We start from the raw sequence: 19,608 nt of genomic DNA on the forward strand, positions 1-19,608 counted from the left end.
GAATTCCTAAAATATCATACGGTTTGCAAATTCGTAACATATTGTACGAATTGGAATTCGTAACATTTTACAATTTGCAATTTGTAACATATCATACGAATTGTAATTCATAACATATCATACAAAATCGATGATGGACATCCACAAATTAATACATACCATACTAAACGTAACATATGATACTATTTGGAGTGTCATACATTTACATTTACTATCTTACGTCTACCCCTGAGTCCAGGTTGCACATACATAACCAGCAATTCTGTCTCTCTCGCTCTTTCTCATCACATCTTTCTCATCACATTTTCCTCCCCAACACTGGTTTCATTTAACTGTCTTTATCTTTCCCTCATCCCTTTCTCTTCATTTGTCGCAATGCATTTACTCCAATATTATTGTTGAGTAGAGACAAGACACAACATCCTGTGCTTGACAATTAGTGCCATTATCAAGGCAGTGCTGATAAGGGTATCATTAGAACAACTGAAATAGCTTTCAGTCCACATAGACGGGTCACATGCTGCACTGTTATCTCTGCTGGGCAACTGGGTCACATTGTTAGGTGTGTGTGTGTGTGCGTGTGCGTGTGTCCACTTAACCCATATAGCTCAGTTAGGGTCGCTACTAAATCAATAGGCCATGTAAATCACAAAGCAGTTCAGCTTAGGTTTACAGCAGTTTAACTTCCAGTTTTACTGCACTGAGAATATTTTAATTCAGATTCCTACTATGGTAAACTAAATCTCCCAGGGGAAACTTCAATAAATGTATTCTTGGACTCCCTTGAAGTCCTTAGCCTATATCTCAGTCTCTATATAGTCTGCAACATGTACACAATATATACAGAAGTATGTGGACACTGTTTAAAATGAGTGGATTCAGCTATTTAAGCCACACGCGTTACCGACAGGTGTATAAACTTGAGCACACAGCCATGCAATCTCCATATAAAACATTGGCAGTAGAATGGCCTTACTGAAGAGCTCTGTGAATTTCAAATTGGCACCGGTTTTGGCGGATGCCAGGAGAACGCTACCTGCCCCAATGTATAGTGCCAACTGTCAAGTTTGGTGGAGAAAGAATAATGGTCTTGGGCTATTTTTCCTGGTTCGGTCTAGGCCCCTTAGTTCCAGTGAAGGGAAATTTTAACGCTACAGCATTCAATGGCATTCTAGATGATTTTGCGCTTCCAACTTTGTGGCAACAGTTTGGGGAAGGCCCTTTCCTGTTTCAGCATGACAAAGCGAGTTCTATACCGAAATGGTTTGTCGAGATAAGTGTGGAAGAGCTTGACTGCCTGCACAGAGCCCTGACCTCAACCCCATCGAACACCTTTGGGATGAATTGGAGAGCTGATTGCGAGCCAGGCCTAATCGCCCAACATCAGTGCCCGACGTCACTAATGCTCTTGTGGCTGAATGGAAGCAAGTCTATGCAGCACTGTTCCAACATCTAGTGAAAAGCCTTCCCAGAAGAGTGGCTGCTGTTATATGGGACCAACTCCATATTAATGCCCATGATTTTGGAATGAGATGTTCCACAAGCACATACTTTTGGTCATACTTTTGGTCATGTATGTTGAGTAGGCTACACAGCATCAGTGACATGTCTTAGACTCATACCTGACTGTCTGTGATCTCATTTGAAATCGTGGCATAAACTGAAACACAATAGTGAAAAATAAGTATCAACATGTTAGTTGTCTTTCTTGAGAAACTGAATGGTCAGCCTTGCAATCACCCTGAAGTAATTCAGCAGAAGTGGGTGTGTGCATAAATAGTCAACATGCATCTCAGCAAATTCATCACACAGCTCTAGACCTCAACTGGCTGCACCATGTTTCATTCAGTGTGATTGCCCCGCACTCATCAGACGCACACACCACAACCAACCTCTGAGCTTCAACGTAGGCTACATCAGAACTAAACACGGAGGATGAGAGGCTGCAGTCGTTCCAAAAGCACGCAGAATCTGGATCAGACGGGTAAGGAATTTGGACTTTAGATATTAAGTTTCAAAATATGAATGCATCCATTCGACCAAAACTGGGCTGTGAATAACGAAGTATCGGCTCTGCGGAAGACGTTAACAAGTGCCAATGTCACAGGCGGTGTGTTGTTTTGACGCTGAAGAAATACCTTCGAGTGACGATGATACAATCTATCTGTTTTGAAGACTGACATCCACGAGAGATTATCACACTGACAAATATGTTATTTATTGCCCATAAGCAGCTATTTAATTCGAAGCTGACCTACAACAGATGCGTAGCCTACACGTCCATTTATTCAACACAAAACGCGGTAGGTTCATAGGATGCAGTGTAAATGTAGCTTGCAATATATGGTCAAAGCTTGACAATTCATTTCTATAGCCTAACAGGATTAGGCTACTGGTGGTTCCCTGAGGAAGGGTATAATGTAATATCATGCATGAGGTTATTGTGGCCGATTTGAAATGACCGTGCTGAATTTAGGCAAAATAGTTTATACATTTTAACCACACACTTTGGAATGTTTTTCATGAAACAGAATGTAAACTGAATTTTGAGGAACGGCTATGATCAATATATTCTATGGCAACGATAGACATGCTAGGATACTGATACCCATTGGCATTTGTAGGCTAGTGAGTTTCCCCATGTTATTACGTCATGTGGCTTCTACACTGAGTGTACAAAACATTAAGGACACCTGCTCTTTCCATGACAGCTTTCACCTGGTCAGTCAATGATCCCTGATATATGCCACTTGTTAATTCCAGTTCAATCTGTGTAGATGAAGGAGAGGACACAGTTTAAAGAAGGATTGTTAAACCTTGAGACTATTGAGACATGGATTGTGTATGTGTGCTATTCAGAGGGTGAATGGGCTAGACAAAATATGTAAGTGCCTTTGAACCAGGTAGGTGCCAGGCGCATGCATAGGTTTGGGTCAAGAACTGCAACGCTACTGGGTTTTTCATGGGGGTTGTTACTCAATATTAGGAAAGTGTTCCTAATGTTTGGTATACTCAGTGTGTATCACAGCTGAAATGTGGGAAGGGTTGTGTTAGACCCACTTTCTGTTCATGATACAATGTAGTGTAGAAGGTCCTTGCATTATATCCTCACAGATGTCCTGGAAAACCGCCTCACTGTGGAGTTACAACTGCAAGACTGTCAACTTCGTACAAATTGTGTTTTCACTGTTTCCGTTTCTCATAGGGCACTGCTAAGCCAATGGTTTGACTCTGATTATGAATGACAGGTAGGCTTGCCAGGAAGCCTACCTGGCAGGTTGAGACATCAAGGAATTTACGTAGTGGCTAAAGCTTACTGTTGAAAGTCAAAACCTGTTCTAAACCAGATTGATGTTGACAAATAAGATTTCAGGTTGGACTGGTTAGATAATGTAAATACAACGACAGCATGCACACACAATCATTCTAAAATGGCAAAAGTCTTTCAGGGCAGGTTTGAATGTCATTTGCTCAACAAGGGTAGCAGAGCTGTATTTAGTGTGTGTAAGGCACATGCAGTATCCATAAGGCCATGGAAAAACCTCCAGTGTTTATTTGTTGTCATAGTGGACAGTCTGAGTAGCAACCTGTCTCATGCTTGGACATGGCAAGTTAGTTGTTTACAGGGATGCCGTAGTCTTTATTTTTTTAGGACAGTCATTCTTTTGAAATCAGAAATGCTTCCTCCCCACTAACCATGGTCTATTGCATAATCAGAAGGCCTGTATTATAAACGTACCTATCACAGCCAGCATTTGAGAGAAGATGCCTGTAATGCTTAGACACAACATTTGAGTGAATGTGTTCACCTAAAAGGAGCCACAACTTGCTTTGCTCAAAATAGATTTATTCTTAGAAATGGTTAAAACATTGTCAATATATACAATGGGGAGAACAAGTATTTGATACACTGCCGATTTTGCAGGTTTTCCTACTTAAAGCATGTAGAGGTCTGTAATTTATCATAGGTACACAGGTCAACTGTGAAAGATTGAATCTAAAACAAATCCAGAAAGTCACATTGTATGATTTAAGTAATTCATTTGCATGACATAAGTATTTGATACATCAGAAAAGCAGAACTTAATATTTGGTACAGAAACCTTTGTTTGCAATTAGAGATCATACGTTTCCTGTAGTTCTTGACCAGGTTTGCACACACTGCAGCAGGGATTTTGGCCCACTCCTCCATACAAGCCTCCAGATCCTTCAGCTTTTGGGGCTGTCGCTGGGTAATACGGACTTTCAGCTCCCTCCAAAGATTTTCTATTGGGTTCCGGTCTGGAGACTGGCTAGGCCACTCCAGGACCTTGAGATGCTTCTTACGGAGTCACTCCTTAGTTGCCCTGGCTGTGTGTTTCGGGTCGTTGGCATGCTGGAAGACCCAGCCACTACCCATCTTCAATGCTCTTACTGAGGGAAGGAGGTTGTTGGCCAAGATCTCGCGATACATGGCCCATCCATCCTCCCCTCAATACGGTGCAGTCGTCCTGTCCCCTTTGAAGAAAAGCATCCGCAAAGAATGATTTTTCCACCTCCATGTGTCACGGTTGGGATGGTGTTCTTGGGGTTGTACTCATCCTTCTTCCCCCAAACACAGCAGGTGGAGTTCAGACCAGAAAGCTCTTTTTGTCCACATGACCTTCTCCCATTCCTCCTCTGGATCATCCAGATGGTCATTGGCAAACTTCAGGCGGACCTGGACATGTGCTGGCTTGAGCAGGGGGACCTTGCGTGCTCTGCAGGATTTTAATCCATGACGGCGTAGTGTGTTACTAATGGTTTTCTTTGAGACTGTGGTTCCAGCTCTCTTCAGGTCATTGACCAGGTCCTGCCATGTAGTTCTGGACTGATCCCTCACCTTCCTCATGATCATTGATACCCCACGAGGTGAGATCTTGCATGGAGCCCCAGACCGAGGGTGATTGACCATCATCTTGAACTTCTTCCATTTTCTAATAATTGCACCAACAGTTGTTGCCTTCTCACCAAGCTGCTTGCCTATTGTCCTGTAGCCCATCCCAGCCTTGTGCAGGTCTACAATTTTATCCCTGATGTCCTTACACAGCTCTCTGGTCTTGGCCATTGTGGAGAGGTTGGATTGAGTGTGTGGACAGGTGTCTTTTATACAGTTAACGAGTTCAAACGGGTGCAGTTAATACAGGTAATGAGTGGAGAACAGGAGGGCTTCTTAAAGGAAAAACGAACAGGTCTGTGAGAGCTGGAATTCTTACTGGTTGGTAGGTGATCAAATACTTATGTCATGCAATAAAATGCAAATGAATTACTTAAAAATCATACAATGTAATTTTCTGGATTTTTGTTTTAGATTCCGTCTCTCACCGTTGAAGTGTACCTATGATAAAAATGACATGCTTTGTAAGTAGGAAACGCTGGCGATTTTGCAGGTTATCAAATACTTGTTCTCCCCACTGTAATTAGCTAATGTAAATGGTTATTTATAGCCAAATTCAATGTGGCTTGTATCACAGTAACTAATATGTTTACAGCAGCCATCGCTCCAAAACTATTAACTCAGTGGTCAGTTGTGCTTTTTTTTTTTTTTAACCAACACTGGTGTTCTTCCAAGGGGTTGCAATGGCATTTGTAAACATGGTTACCATAGCACAAGACAAGGTCATTGCAATACCAGAGAATAATGTGGTCAGAAAATGCAACATGAGCAGGTTTAAATGGAAAAGGAACATGCCATTTTTGAAATTGAAGAAGTTTGAACTTTTAGAGAAGTTGCTTGATCCTGCGGTTGGTTGTTGTGGCACTGCCTACCTCAATCATATTCATCACTGTTATGACCCTTGGGTGCCAGTTATAATCACTGAGGTGTATCCACTATGTGTCCACTTCTGAACATTGTGCACGCATTGGTTATTGTGTATTATTATCACCAAGTTTTCTGATCCACCATCCAGTTTAATGTATTATTAATGCTTCAAAGGCTTAAGCCTAGCTAGCCCAATGCTGCCATCTTATGAACATGAAAAACACTACCTGTATTGCAGAGGGGTGCCACAGATTAAAGGGTATACTAATCTTTGGGTGCATCCTTTTTGTTTGGAACTGAGATCAAAGTTCTTCACAATTACTGAATCTGTTGGTATCCTGAGGTCATGCAAGCATTACAATTTACATATCAGCGTATTAATAATTCTCTCCATTGTGATTAGAACAGTGTTTTGGAAAAAAATGTTAAGTGTTTATATATCTCTTTCTGACCAACATGGTGCCCCCATATTTGTTTTCCACCCTAATATCTATGTATTTTAGAGCCCTTGTATATCTTGGTAGCATCTCAACCTTCCTTTACTGTGTCTGTAGTAGCCTAGTGTCTATCTCATAGAAATAGACCACCCAAAGATAAAATCCATGGATTCTATCTGTGTTTGTTAATCCAGGTCTTGGGGAACAAAGGGGTGCACATTTTTGCCATAGCACTACACACCTGCTTAAACCCCTCACTGCAAACCAAGGTAGACGGTTTCTAGTTGGATATTCTACAGATATTCACGCTTTCAAACCGCTTGCGCCACAGACTCTAAATAAGCCACGATTTGGACATTGATTCACTTTCCAAAGCTAATAAACATGTGGAAATGTGAGCTGCATTTTGTATTCCTAGTTGAATTAGTTAGGGAGCGTAAACAAAGTACAAACTTTCTTTTACATTTGAATTTCAATAGCTCTTTGGTCATGTGACCTACTTGATTCAAACAAGGTTCAGAATGTCCACTGACTGCCCTTCTATATTTCACACCCTTTGGTTTGTTAATTTTCATCTCAAGTTTTTACATTAATTTTTCAAACTTTCTAATTTCAATAGCTCCTTGGTCATGTGACCTAATGACTTCAAACAAGGTGCAGAATGTACACGGACCACCCTTATGTATTGCACACCCTTTAGTTTGTCCATTTTCATATCACTCAATTTTACATTAATTTTTCAGAATTTAAAACTTCAATAGCTCATTGGTCATGTGACCTGCTGGACTCAAACAAACTTCAGAATGTTCACAGACTAGCCTTATATATTGCACACTCTTGTGTACTGTAAAATCACGCAGTGTAACGTACATTTTTCATAGTTTTACATTTCAATAGCTCCTTGGTCATGTCAATTACACACCTAAGCATGCAGTGGATATACAATCCTATTACATAACCTCTAGTCATGTATCTTCTATATTGTTGTACATTGATATTACTTTGACAATTTAGGGGGTTCAGTCCAGTGTTAACCCATTTCTTTAATATTTATCTATAATAATTGGTAGTTCTAAGTACATATTTTTCCTTTATTTAACAGTGGTACACAATAGGGAGATATTATCTGTCTCTCATCGTTAATATCAACCATAAAGGGCAAAGTACGAGAGGCATGTTTTATTAATTGTCCAAAGCCGGGATGGGGAGTAAGGTGGGTTTGCTGGTCAATACAAATACTGAACATGTAACATGGTGGCCAGAAAATCAATGAAGAAAAATGGGATATTGACAAATTAAACAGAAGTTGGAAAAGATTAAAAGTCTACAATATGTCAGACACTTTACTTCAAATAAGTACAAAACATTTCAGTGTTCACTTTCTCTTTATCCCTGGTTGATGTACATTTCCGAGCCTCTTCAGTGTGGATGGGGTATAGCATACATTTTCAACAACAAAGACATCACTTCCAGTTTGTGCTCTTCACTCTGAACTCTTGTCTTCATTCCTAGACACAGCACATGGAACCACCGTTGTCATGCATAACATTCAATCTAAAACAAAACGTAACATGTTATAAATAATATCAATGCAGTATGACATTGGCCATCCTTTTGTTATATCATAAATTGTCTTACATGCCATCACTTGTCAAAATATTATAAACAGGTTAAATAAAGTTACTAACCCAGTCAGTCTTTGGGCCTCATCCAGGTTCTTTATCAGTGGCACACATGAAGCAGTTGTTGGCCTTGTTGAACTCTGAAATCATAGGCATGAACTGAACATATGGCTGTCCTACACAACTACATAAAAATAAAGCATTTACATTTACTTTGAATTAAATGTCATTACATACCAGACTTTTTTGTATATCCTCAGCCATTTCTTTTCGCAGTTGTTCAATGTGTTTTTGTGAGGGTTCTATCAATATTTCTCAAATGTTTGCCGCGCCTGGTTCACCAACTACTTCTCTGATAGAGTTCAGTGTGTCAAATCAGAGGGTCTGTTGTCCGGACCACTGTCAGTCTCTATGGGGGTGCCACAGGGTTCAATTCTTGGGCCGACTCTCTTCTCTGTATACATCAATGATGTCGCTCTTGCTGCTGGTAATTCTCTGATCCACTTCTATGCAGACGACAGCATTCTGTAAACCCAGTGTCCAAAGAAGGGCCAGAGGTAAACTAACCTCCAGACGAGCTTCGATGCCATACAACTCTCCTTCTGTGGCCTCCCAACTGCTCTTAAATGCAAGTAAAACTAAATGCACAACAGCTAACCATTCATTCAACCGATTTGCTGGACGGCCGGGCAGCATCACTACTGGAAGGTTCTGACTTAAAATATGTGGACAACTACAAATACCTAGGTGTCTGGTTAGACTGTAAACTCTCCTTCCAGACTCACATTAAACATCTCCAATCCAAAATTAAATCTAGAATCGGCTTCCTATTTCGCAACAAAGCATCCTTCACTCATGCTGCCAAACACCCTCATAAAACTGACCATCCTACCAATCCTCAACTTCGGCGATATAATTTACAAAAAAGCCTCCAATACCCTACTCAACAAATTGGATGCAGTCTATCACAGTGCCATTCATTTTGTCACCAAAGCCCCATATACTACCCATCACTGTGACCTGTACGCTCTCGTTGGCTGGCCCTCGCTTCATACTCATCGCCAAACCCACTGGCTCCAGGTCATCTACAAGTCTCTGCTAGGTAAAGCCCCGCCAGGTTTATCTCACTGGTCACCCCAAGCCAATTCTTCCTTTGGCTGCCTTCCCTTCCAGTTCTCTGCTGCCAATGACTGGAACGAACTGCAAAAATCACTGAAGCTGGAGACTCAGATCTCCCTCACTAGCTTTAAGCACCAGCTGTCAGAGCATCTCACCGATCACTGCACCTGTACATAGCCCATCTGTAAATAGCCCATACCCATACTGTATTTATTTACTTATCTTGCTCCTTTGTACCCCAGTATCTCTACTTGCACATTCATCATCTGCACATCTAGCAACTAAACACTGGAATGGTATATTGTAATTACTTTGCCACCATGGCCTATTTATTGCTTTACCTCCCTTATCCTACCTCATTTGCACATACTGTATATAGACTTTTTCTACTGTATTATTGACTGGTTTTTTTCCATGTGTAACTCTGTATGTGTCGAACTGCTTTGATTTATTTTTGCCAGGTTGCAAATGAGAACTTGTTCTCAACTAGTGTACCTGGTTAAATAAAGGTTAAATTAGAAAAATGTGGGAGGGGATTTTTGGGGAAGTTCTGTACAACTTTCTTGGCCATCTACCCCCCCCCCCCCCCCCCCCCCCCCCAAAAAAAAACGTTTTTGACCAAATTGTCACAACAGCTAACCATTCATTATTGAAAATCTAACAATCAAACCTGCATTACAAAGACCCTGCAGCTGAAGGTGTCCTGCTGCATGGTGTGAGTTATTTCCTTTCCACTTTATGTCCACCCAGTTGTCTTCCATAGCAGGATCATCTCATTTTGAAGTATTCTCTTTTTTTAAATATAAACCTAATGGAATTCTGATTGAGTTATAGGCAAATTAATACATAAGGAAATCAGCATTCAGTTTTGGCCTATCACTATAATCTAGTATAGGTAATTTCCTTTTATGCCCTATTCTACACACAGCCTAAATTATAGGCACTGAACCATTTACAGGAGAAAAATAGCATATAGGATCCAACCCTATCACAGAGTGAATAAATGTAGAGCGTTTTGTTATATCAAATATTTGTTTCCATTAATACAAAGGAGGATGTCTCTCCTCATACCTCTGGCACTTTAGTCAGACTGTGTAAGAACTTTATGATGGGGCCGGCAATGGAGTTCCCATTGACTAAGCACCACGGAGACCAATCAGGAGAATGCATACAGGTCAAGGGTGCAAATTGGAAGTCAAGTGGTGTGTGTGTGTGTGTGTGTGTGTGTGCCTTTTGGAATATTCTCTCTTTACAGAGAACCCCTGTGGTTCAAGTCAAGAGCTACCCATCCCCTTTCAGTCTGCTCTGTGCATGTCTGAAAGTGACAGAGCCAGCAGCCAAGAGTTTCACAGTATGTCATAAATTATTATACATATGAATGTAAAATGCTAATATGTATTAGCTCTAGTACAATGGAATAACTATAGTCCACTGACTACATAAGGGTAGTCAGTGCACATTCTGAACCTTGTTTGAAGACAGTAGGTCATATGACCAAAGAGCTAATGAAATGTAAATCATTTAAAATAGTGCGAGATGTAAATCGACAAAAAAAAAAGTGTGCAATGTGTCTATGCCATTGGGTTAGCTACAACCAGTGTTGAACGTTTTAGGAGTAATGATTGAAGAGCTATTGACATTTGAAAAATTAGATTTGTAAATATGTTGACGGTCCCTAACTGCTGTTGGTGGATGTAAGGAAAACTACAGGCGAATATCCAACCTGAAGCTGTCTTTACCCCAGTTCTCCGCGGGGACCACGACGTTGCACATTTTTGTGTTCGTGCTAAACTGGCACACCTGATTCAATTAGTCAAGGGGTTGGTGAAAATGATGGGTTATTCTAAACGGTATATGTTTTATGCGTCAACTCAACTGAATACTTGAGTAGTCCGAATAATAAAGGGATATTGGTGTGCATGTAAATGTGAAACGTCTGGTGGTCCCAGAGGAGAGGGTTGGGGTATTTAAGGTTTCGTTACGTTGTAGTCTGTTTACCGTAATAACTACATCAGTTTATACAAATGTAAATAAATAACAGGCCTACACGGATAGGTTGTTTTTACAGGCTCAATTAATTATTCATTGTCCGTGCTTGTAGCTTGATACAATAATACCATCGATGCATAGGGGAATAATGACGTTGAGTAGTGCGCCATTAATCCCAGTATAAACTTGGAAGTTGGAAAATGTAATTGCATTTTGTAAATGGCAACTCTGATGCTTACTGCAACAGCGTTACTTCATTATTTCTGAGCAAATATATGCGCGTATTTTTGAGAGATTATGGTAGGCACATACCATAATGGTTCCTCAGTCCATTATGCCAACCACCAGCAGACCTCATCAAACAGCACTGATGCGAGACAGATCTCCTGTAACGCTTCAACAGAAGAAAGGCTCCGCGCCACAGTAGCAGAGGCCACCATGTCCTCCGTGGTAGTCGGAATGGAAGCAAGACCATCAAACGCTGCAACGCCGCGGGAACTAACTCAAAACCCGCTCAAGAAAATCTGGATGCCATTGCCTTGTAAAAATGGCCTTCCTGATGAACGCATTTGTCAAAGAATGGGTGCGTATAACGATTACCGACGTGTTTAGACAGCAAACCGGTTGACTCGCGCATTCTAATATTCGAGCAGTGTATATTGTGAAATTGCATTTTATTAATCGCTAGCTAAATCCTCTTATGTCATTGTCGTAAACAACTTCCGTGCTTTCTGAAAGACGTGGAGAAAATGTATTTATGGCGTGACCTTAAGACTTGGCAATCGATTATTGATGATCGTTGATGCCTGCGTCTGATTACTGACTGGTCATGGCTAGAAGGTATTCTGTTTTTGTCAAATTAAGGTCATTTTACGTTTCGTAGCAGGTTAGGAGAATTTACACAGGAAGTTATGAGAATTAACGTAACGGGTTAGTTGAATTATGTTAAGGTCCATGACCCTACTGACTCTGTTCTAACAGCCCCTTGAACCATAGAGCTATAAAATAACGTACTGGCTCCCCTCTCCAGGCCAGAGCATCGTTATTTGCTTCTCAATTTATCTGGAATACTCTGTCTTCTCCCGACTTGTAAAAGAGTCATCCCACAATATCAACCCGAGGGGTTGAACATTCTGGTTATTTCAAGACAACTGGAAATCACCTGGGGGGGCGGAACAAGGTCAGATCATGACATAAGTGATCATCTGGTTGGAAAGACAACAGTTCTAGAAAGATGCCCAAGTTTCCGAGTTGGATTTTTCGCAGTCGGAGCTCGTTTTTCCCCAAGTTCCCAGTCGTTTTAACCGCACCGAAGTCGGACATTTCTAAGTTCCCAGTTGTTTTGAACGAGGCATTTAGTGGCAAACTAGGTCACTTGTCTTCTTGATCAGGCTGTAATACACAATTAAATACAGCCTGAAGCATTTGTGTGTAAATGTTCCTTACAACCCAGAATGTTGAATAAAAATACATTTGAATTTGCTCCACCGGTTTGTCCTTAATTAAGCTGCTCGAAATTTGAGACAAAATATCCACTGGTTTTGTTAGGCACTAAGGTAAAGTCCGTTTTTGAAAAATGTGAATAGTAGTTTTATCTCGTGAATAGCTAGGCTATTGAACCAAGCATGCCATGAAAAATGATATATTCTGAATCAGGAGGATGGAGAACCAGCCACTTGTTTTGTTTGAAGATGTGAAATCCCAAAGAGGTGTGGATTGTTCTCCATTTCCCCCCCTGATTCAGAATATAGATGTTTTGTCATGGCATGATTGGTTCAATAGCTATTGACGAGAGAAACTAATATAAAACTTTACCTTGGTACTGAACCATATACTGTACCTAGCAGCTCTCTAAAAAGTTGGTAAGCAATACTTTCCTGTGGATATTGTCTCATTGTGAGCAGCTGAAGGACAAGCTGCACAGACAACCGGTAGAGTATGTTCAAATTTTATTCAACATTCTGGCTTGTAAGGAAAATGTACACAATATTGCCAAATGTTTTTTTAGGCTGTGTATATAGCCTGCCAATTGTTTTACGGCCTGATTTTAATCAGACTAGTTCACTTGCAGGACACTAGCTATGTTTCCATTAACTTGTCAAGTGATTTGAGTCTATATAGAAAGGTCACATAGAAAATAAATGTGACAATTGCCAGCTATGCTTTTCCATTACACTGTCAATAAAAACAGCAAGTAAAATACAACTTTCATTAAAACCTAGTGTTGAATAAAAATGAAGTGGTTGAAGTGTTTCCATTAACCATTTAGGAAAATTGCTCCTAAATAAATTGGCGAGAGTCTGTATGCCCTCCTAGCTATCTGTTTCATGTCTCAGGTAGCCCATAAAAGCCAGCATTGATAGAATGCAATAATTTACTATTTGCCATATCCTAATAATTCTCATATGCCAACATATCGCAACAATCTGTGCCATGGTGAGACTTGCACGCCTGTAGATATGAAATAATGGGGGGTGGTGAAACCTTTGCATCCAGCCAAACAGAAAAGCAAGGCGAAACAATTCAGGCATTCTTGAAAGTCAAGACAATCCTTGTCTTGCAAATAAAAAAAATTTAGTTGGGAAAAAAAATAAGTGGTATAGAGCTTTATAGTTCGGCTATATGATGACATCACGTGCCCGTGTACCTCATAATTTATTCGAAAAACAATTTCGGCAACATTTGTCACAAAGATAAATCCAACTGTCAGTTGAATAAAAATGTGGATCTTTAGAAAATGTTTCCAATATCTGTCATTTCAGTTAAATGTGTCACTAAGATTTTATTTTGCGACATTGCTTTTGTAGAATAAAGCTTGTTCATTGGACACCTGCCTAGTGTCACAGTGGAATTGCCCAGGTAATTGCCCAAATGGTCCTAAAAGCATTTAGGAAAAAGTAATCCAAGCCCTTCCCTGCCACAGCCTGCACTGTTTGTTCATGCTTATGCTTCAGTGGCAGTCTCTGTCCAAGTAGAATAATTATAATAACCTGTAGAATCATTCTATTCTCCCCCGTCTCCTCTCTTCCATGTGCAGTATGTATGACCAACTGTCCCACCCTGATAGTGACGGTGGGCCTCCCGGCCAGAGGAAAGACCTACATCTCCAAGAAGCTCACCCGCTATCTCAACTGGATCGGGGTGCCAACCAAAGGTACCAACTTTCAGCCCCTATACCTGAAATTCCATTTCCGTAATCCAATCCACACACACACACACACACACTGACATGTAAGAATGCCGCTGAACAGTCAATAGTATCTAGAAAAGTAAAGCATGCAACTATCTCTTTCTTTCCCCCATTTAGAATTCAATGTTGGGCAGTACCGGCGGGAGTGTCTGAAGATCTACAAGTCCTTTGAGTTCTTCCGTCCAGACAATGAGGAGGGCCTGAAAATCAGACAGTAAGAAACATTTCCAGTGCTTTGCTCCTCCGCTGTGGAAACACTGATCAGATCCTCTTGTCCTTGAATGCCCCAAATTGCTTAACAATATCATATTGTTATGTACCTGTTTTTAACCAGCGTCTGTGAGTTGTCTTTGCTAACCCATTAGTGGCTCTTGTCACTGCTGCCTCTGACTCAGTTTCCCCACTCTTCTTTGCAGGCAGTGTGCGTCAACAGCACTGAATGATGTCAGACAGTACCTTGCTGATGGAGGCCAAGTTGCTGTGTGTACAATCCCTCTTTGAAGAAAAAGATCACATTTAAAACTCTAATGTAGCCAGATTATGTGCACATTAACATTGGGATGGGATATCCCGTCATGAAGTACTTTGATATCGCACTGTGTATTTGAATATGGATTACAGTGCAGGTTCTCAGTCTGAACTGCGACTGATGGTGTGTGTTCTGTTATTTCTCCAGGTGTTTGATGCGACTAACACCACTAGAGAGAGGAGAGAGACAATCACTGCGTTTGCTGAGCAGAATGGCTTCAAGGTAATGTTGGTGTCATTGGTAGTGATCATGCTTGTGGGTTGACAATGTCACAACAAAAATGTGGGCGTAAGTAAAAGATTGTTTTCATCCTGATCGGTCAGATGGTTAGCAACAATGACAAGAAGCTGCTGTGTGGTGAATCCTAGATGGCTTGTTTCAGCTAGTTGTATTTTGTTCTTGATGCCATCTCTTGTTTTGACTCTTGTCACGCCTATGCTAACATGGCTAGGATAATCAACAACTGTAACAATGTATTTGAAAGGGAACAAATGCTTATTCTGCAAATGTATCCATATTTCTAAAAGACATTTGCAGATGAAATGTAGGGTTTTGGAAAGTATTCACACCTTGACTTTTTTCAAATGTTGTGCCTGAATATTTTTTTTTATTGAATTTCAACATGAGGCCAATGGTGACTTTAATATAGTTGGAGTTTAATGGCTGTGATGGGTGAAAATTCAGGATGGATCAACAACATTGTAGTTAGTCCACAATACTAACATAAATAAAACCGTGAAAAGAAGGAAGCCTGTACAGAATAAAAAATATTCCAAAACATGCATCCTGTTTGCAAATAAAATTTTATTGGTCACATAGGTGTTTAGCAGATGCTATTGCGGGTGTAGCGAAATGCTGGGCTTCTAGCGCCGACAGCGCAGTAATATCTAACAATTTCACACACATACACACAAACCTAAGGAATGGAATTAAGAATATATACATATATGGACGAGCGATGTCAGAGCGGCATGGACTAAGATACAGTAGAATAGTATAGAGTACAGTGTATGAGATGAGTAATGCAAGATATGTAAACATTAGTAAAGTGACTAGTGTTCCATTTCTTAATGTAGCCAGTGATTTATATTCTGTCTATAGGCAGAAGCCTCAAATGTGCTAGTGATGGCTGTTTAACAGTCTGATGGCCTTTAGATAGAAGCTGTTTTTCAATCTCTTGATCCCAGCTTTGATGCATCTGTACTGACTTCTTCTGGATGATAGCGGGGTGAACAGGCAGTGGCTCAGGTGGTTGATCTTTTTGGCCTTTCTGTGACATCGGGTACTGTAGGTGTCCTGGAGGGTGGGTAGTTTGCCCCCGGTAATGCGTTGGGCAGATCGCACCACCCTCTGGAGAGCCTTGTGGTTGTGGGCGGTGCAGTTGCCGTACCAGGCGGTGGTACAGCCCGACAGGATGCTCTCAATTGTGCATCTGTATAAGCCAAATTTATTCAGCCTCCTGAGGTTGAAGAGGCTCTTGCGCCTTCACCACACTGTCTGTGGGTGGTCCAGTTCAGTTTGTGACGTGTACTCCAAGGAACTTGAAGCTTTCCACCAACAAGTCACAAAACTAATACTGCAAAAAATGTGGCAAGAACTGAATATTTTGACCTGAATACAAATGTTTGAGGCCAATACAACACATTACTGACTACCACTCTCCATATTTTCAAGCATAGTGGTGGCTGCATCATGTTATGGGTATACTTGTAATTAAGGACTGGGGAGTTTTTCAAAATAAAAAAAGAAATGGAACAGAGCTAAGCACAGGAAAAATGCTGAAAAACCTGGTTGTCTGCTTTCCACCAGACACTGGGAGATTAATTCCCCTTTTCAGCAGGACAATAACCTAAAACACAAGGCCAAATCTACAGTGGATGTGCTTACCAAGAAGACAGTGACTGTTCCTGAGTGACTGAGTTAAAGTTTTGAATTACATCTGGTTGAAAATATATGGCAAGCCTTAAAGCTTGTAGAATTTTTTAAAGAATAATGGGCAAATGTTGTACAATCCAGGTGTGGAAAGCTCTTAGACTTACCCCAAAAGACTCACAGCTGTAATTGCTGCCAAAGATGATTCTAACATGTATTGACTCAGTGGGTTGAATACTTACCTAATCAACATTTTTTAAAGTTAAAAATACAATATTTTTGGTAATTGAACATTTATTTCAGGGGTTTAGATGGTACAACGAATCTCTACACTCTGCTTGTTTTTTCACAAACTGAAATTAGGCACTCAAACTTAGAATTTTAGCAACCAGGAAATAGCAGAGTGATTGTGTATTGCACCTTTTTTTTTATCCACTTTGTAACAACAAAATCTGGAGAAAGTCAAGGTGTGTGTGAGTACTTTCTGAAGGCACTCTAGCTCGTTTCAGGAAACTAGGCGTATGTCGCCCATCACGATTTCACAGAGGCATTTCATTTTTATCAAATGTGGTTTTTTTGCAGAATGTGAACTTTCATGTGTCTTAATAAGCTTGTATGCCATCTGTAAATTCGAATAAAATTGTGACATTTATGAGCTTAGTTGGTTTAGCCACAAAGACAGACAGGAACCTTCCCGCTAGCCTTCATTGGGTGAGATAATGGATGGGCTGGACATGCCGAGCGATGAGTTCGGATTGGTCTGCCATGTAGTACGCTTCTATCAATAACATGAGCTGCTTAGTATGTGTAGGTAATCCTTGGTAATGCAGATAAAACTTTATATAAATATCACGAAGAACTGCGTAAGTGTTACTAATGCGCTCCAATTTCTGGAGGACCAAGTTTTGAAATTGGTGGAATGCCTGTGGAAGCGTAGTATGATCGCTAAGGAGATGGAGGAAATTCTGGCGTTTGATTGCAATTCATGCGGAGGGAGTCAAAGAACACACAGAAGGCTGTTGTAATTGTAATCAGAGACAGGTGTTTTATACATCTTCAAAATAAGGGTAACCATGGTAGAGGGAGAAGCATACATGTATACGGGTAAGTGAGTCTGGCCAGCTACATTTTCAGATATTATAGGTTTCTAATTTTATGAAAGTCGTTTTTATTGCCAATTTAAAGCGTACTGTTAGTTAGCTAGCTAACGTTAGCTGGCTGGCTCGCTAGCTAATGTTACGTGTATGAATAATCATATCTCGGAGCTGTTTTCCATTGCTAGTTATAGCCTAATGTTAGTTAGATGGCTAACATTTAACCTAGCTAGTTGGTTAGCTTTAGCTACCTGCAGATTCATGCAGGGTAGTAACATTATGAGTTGGGATTCTGGTTCATTATTTAGCTAGCTACGTGTCTAAACATGACTCCACTATGCAATTAACCATTTCACTGTGCCATTTACACATTGTGTCCTGTGCATGTGTCAAACTTAGATTTGATTGAATATAGTGTGTTTACTAGACTGTAATGTGAAGAACCACATGATCTGCACCAAAGTCAAATTAGGATATAACGTTAGGCCAATGAGACAGCATTTTAGAGCTTGGACACTATGGTAGAATGCCCTGCTTTTAATTTTGTCACTCACAACTGTAAGCTATTTTCTGCAATTAGCTCGCCATTAACTTGTAAATAAGAATTTTGTTGTGATACAAATTAGCTAAAGTTAAGAACTTGAACTGGATAGCTAACAAGCTAGAAACTAACAAAAACATTGGTTAGGAAGTTGCTTTTAGTTGCCTGGTTTGCTAGATTGACGTGTTTTAAAATATACCAGTTATGCTAGTTTGGACCACCAGGCTGCTAATGTCATGCAGCCTGTCGTTTTTTGTGTTCATACTTTTTCATAACGACAATGTTCATGATGTCCCTGCGACAACTGTCTACAGACATGTCGATAGACGTAGCATTAACCAGCCTTAAGTCTTAATCTTTGGTTGTTTAGTACACTACCGTGCTCTGTTTAGCACATGGCCTCCCATGTGAATCCTTAAAGAGATGTGTGGGGGCTTAAGAGGGTGTGAACAATGGTGAATGGGTGTAGACAAAGAAGAGCTCCCAAGTAGGTGTACCAAAACGTTCAAGGGCCCTTTTCTCAAAAATGGGGTTAGGTTTATCAGCTTTCAAAGCATAATTACTTTCCCTTTGTTCCTCAACTATAGTGTATGATAAATTTGTATATCTGAGTCTCTACTTTTATCCATTTAGTAAATGTTTCTACATAAGATTGAACCAGTCGGTCACTGTTGTCAATAGTGTGAACCAACCCTGTTTTTGTTTTTAGACTTGTGCTTGCGTATGCATAGGTTTTGTTGAACACCCCACCCGTCAACGTCAAATAACATTTTATTTGTAACATGCTTTGTAAACAGGTGTAGATTAACAGGGAATTGTTTATTTACAGGCCCTTTCCTTGACAATGCAGAGAGAAAAGAGGAATAACTACACAATGAGTAAAGATAACTTGGCTATATACACATGGTACCAGTACTGAGTCGATGTGAAGGGGCACGAGGTAGATATGTACATATAGGTAGGGATAAAGTGACTAGGCAAGAGGGTAGATAAAATGTAGCAGCAGCGTATGTGATGAGTCAAGAGTTTGCTATTGGTTAACTACTTAACTCACTATTTAGCAGTGTTATGGCGTCGAGGTAAAAGCTGTTCAGGGTCCTGTTGGTTCCAGACGTACTGCTTGCTGTGCAGTAGCAGAGCGAGCAGTCTGACTTGGAGGGCTGGAGTTTTTGGCTATTTTTAGGGCTGCCTTCTGACACCACCTGGTATAGAAGGCCTGGATGGCAGGGAGCTCAGCCCCAGTAATGTACTGGGCCATATGCACTACCCCCCCTGTATCGCTTTGGGGTTGGGTGACAATCAGTTGCCATACCAAGCAGTGATGCAGACAGTCAAGATGCTCTCAATGGTGCAGCTGTAGAATACTTTTGAGGATCTGAGGGCCCATGCCAAATCTTTTCAACCTGCTGAGAGGGAAGAGGCATTGTTGTGCC

The 19,608-nt window shown here is 40.6% G+C and overlaps 1 protein-coding gene and 1 long non-coding RNA gene across 8 annotated transcripts in view; one reads left to right on the forward strand and one right to left on the reverse strand.

The window, feature by feature from the left end:
- Window positions 1-1,775: 1,775 nt before the first annotated feature.
- The window catches only part of LOC109890986 (6-phosphofructo-2-kinase/fructose-2,6-bisphosphatase 4), a 29,858-nt gene continuing 12,025 nt past the window's right edge, over window positions 1,776-19,608 (forward strand). For 2 of the 6 annotated variants that reach the window (XM_020483212.2, XM_020483211.2), the window contains exons 1-5: window positions 1,802-1,984; window positions 13,987-14,103; window positions 14,257-14,353; window positions 14,556-14,619; window positions 14,816-14,890. In XM_020483212.2, coding sequence (XP_020338801.1) covers window positions 1,936-1,984; window positions 13,987-14,103; window positions 14,257-14,353; window positions 14,556-14,619; window positions 14,816-14,890 — 402 coding nt within the window. In that variant the 5' untranslated portion in view covers window positions 1,802-1,935. Of the gene's footprint in view, window positions 1,985-11,243; window positions 11,533-13,986; window positions 14,104-14,256; window positions 14,354-14,555; window positions 14,620-14,815; window positions 14,891-19,608 lie in introns of those variants that run through there. The other 4 variants (XM_031824991.1, XM_020483208.2, XM_020483210.2 and 1 more) reach the window with 4 other exon arrangements.
- On the reverse strand, window positions 7,204-11,375 carry LOC109890988 (uncharacterized). 2 transcript variants are annotated; one of them, XR_004210012.1, is made up of 4 exons: window positions 11,262-11,375; window positions 8,079-8,366; window positions 7,908-7,981; window positions 7,204-7,773 (listed from the first exon to the last, which is right to left on the reverse strand). It is a non-coding gene; the product is annotated as an uncharacterized LOC109890988 (long non-coding RNA). The 2 variants fall into 2 exon arrangements; XR_002255482.2 differs by having other exon boundaries at window positions 7,208-7,727.

This window comes from Oncorhynchus kisutch, linkage group LG5 (genome assembly GCF_002021735.2).
Source record: "Oncorhynchus kisutch isolate 150728-3 linkage group LG5, Okis_V2, whole genome shotgun sequence".
Taxonomy (NCBI): domain Eukaryota; kingdom Metazoa; phylum Chordata; class Actinopteri; order Salmoniformes; family Salmonidae; genus Oncorhynchus; species Oncorhynchus kisutch.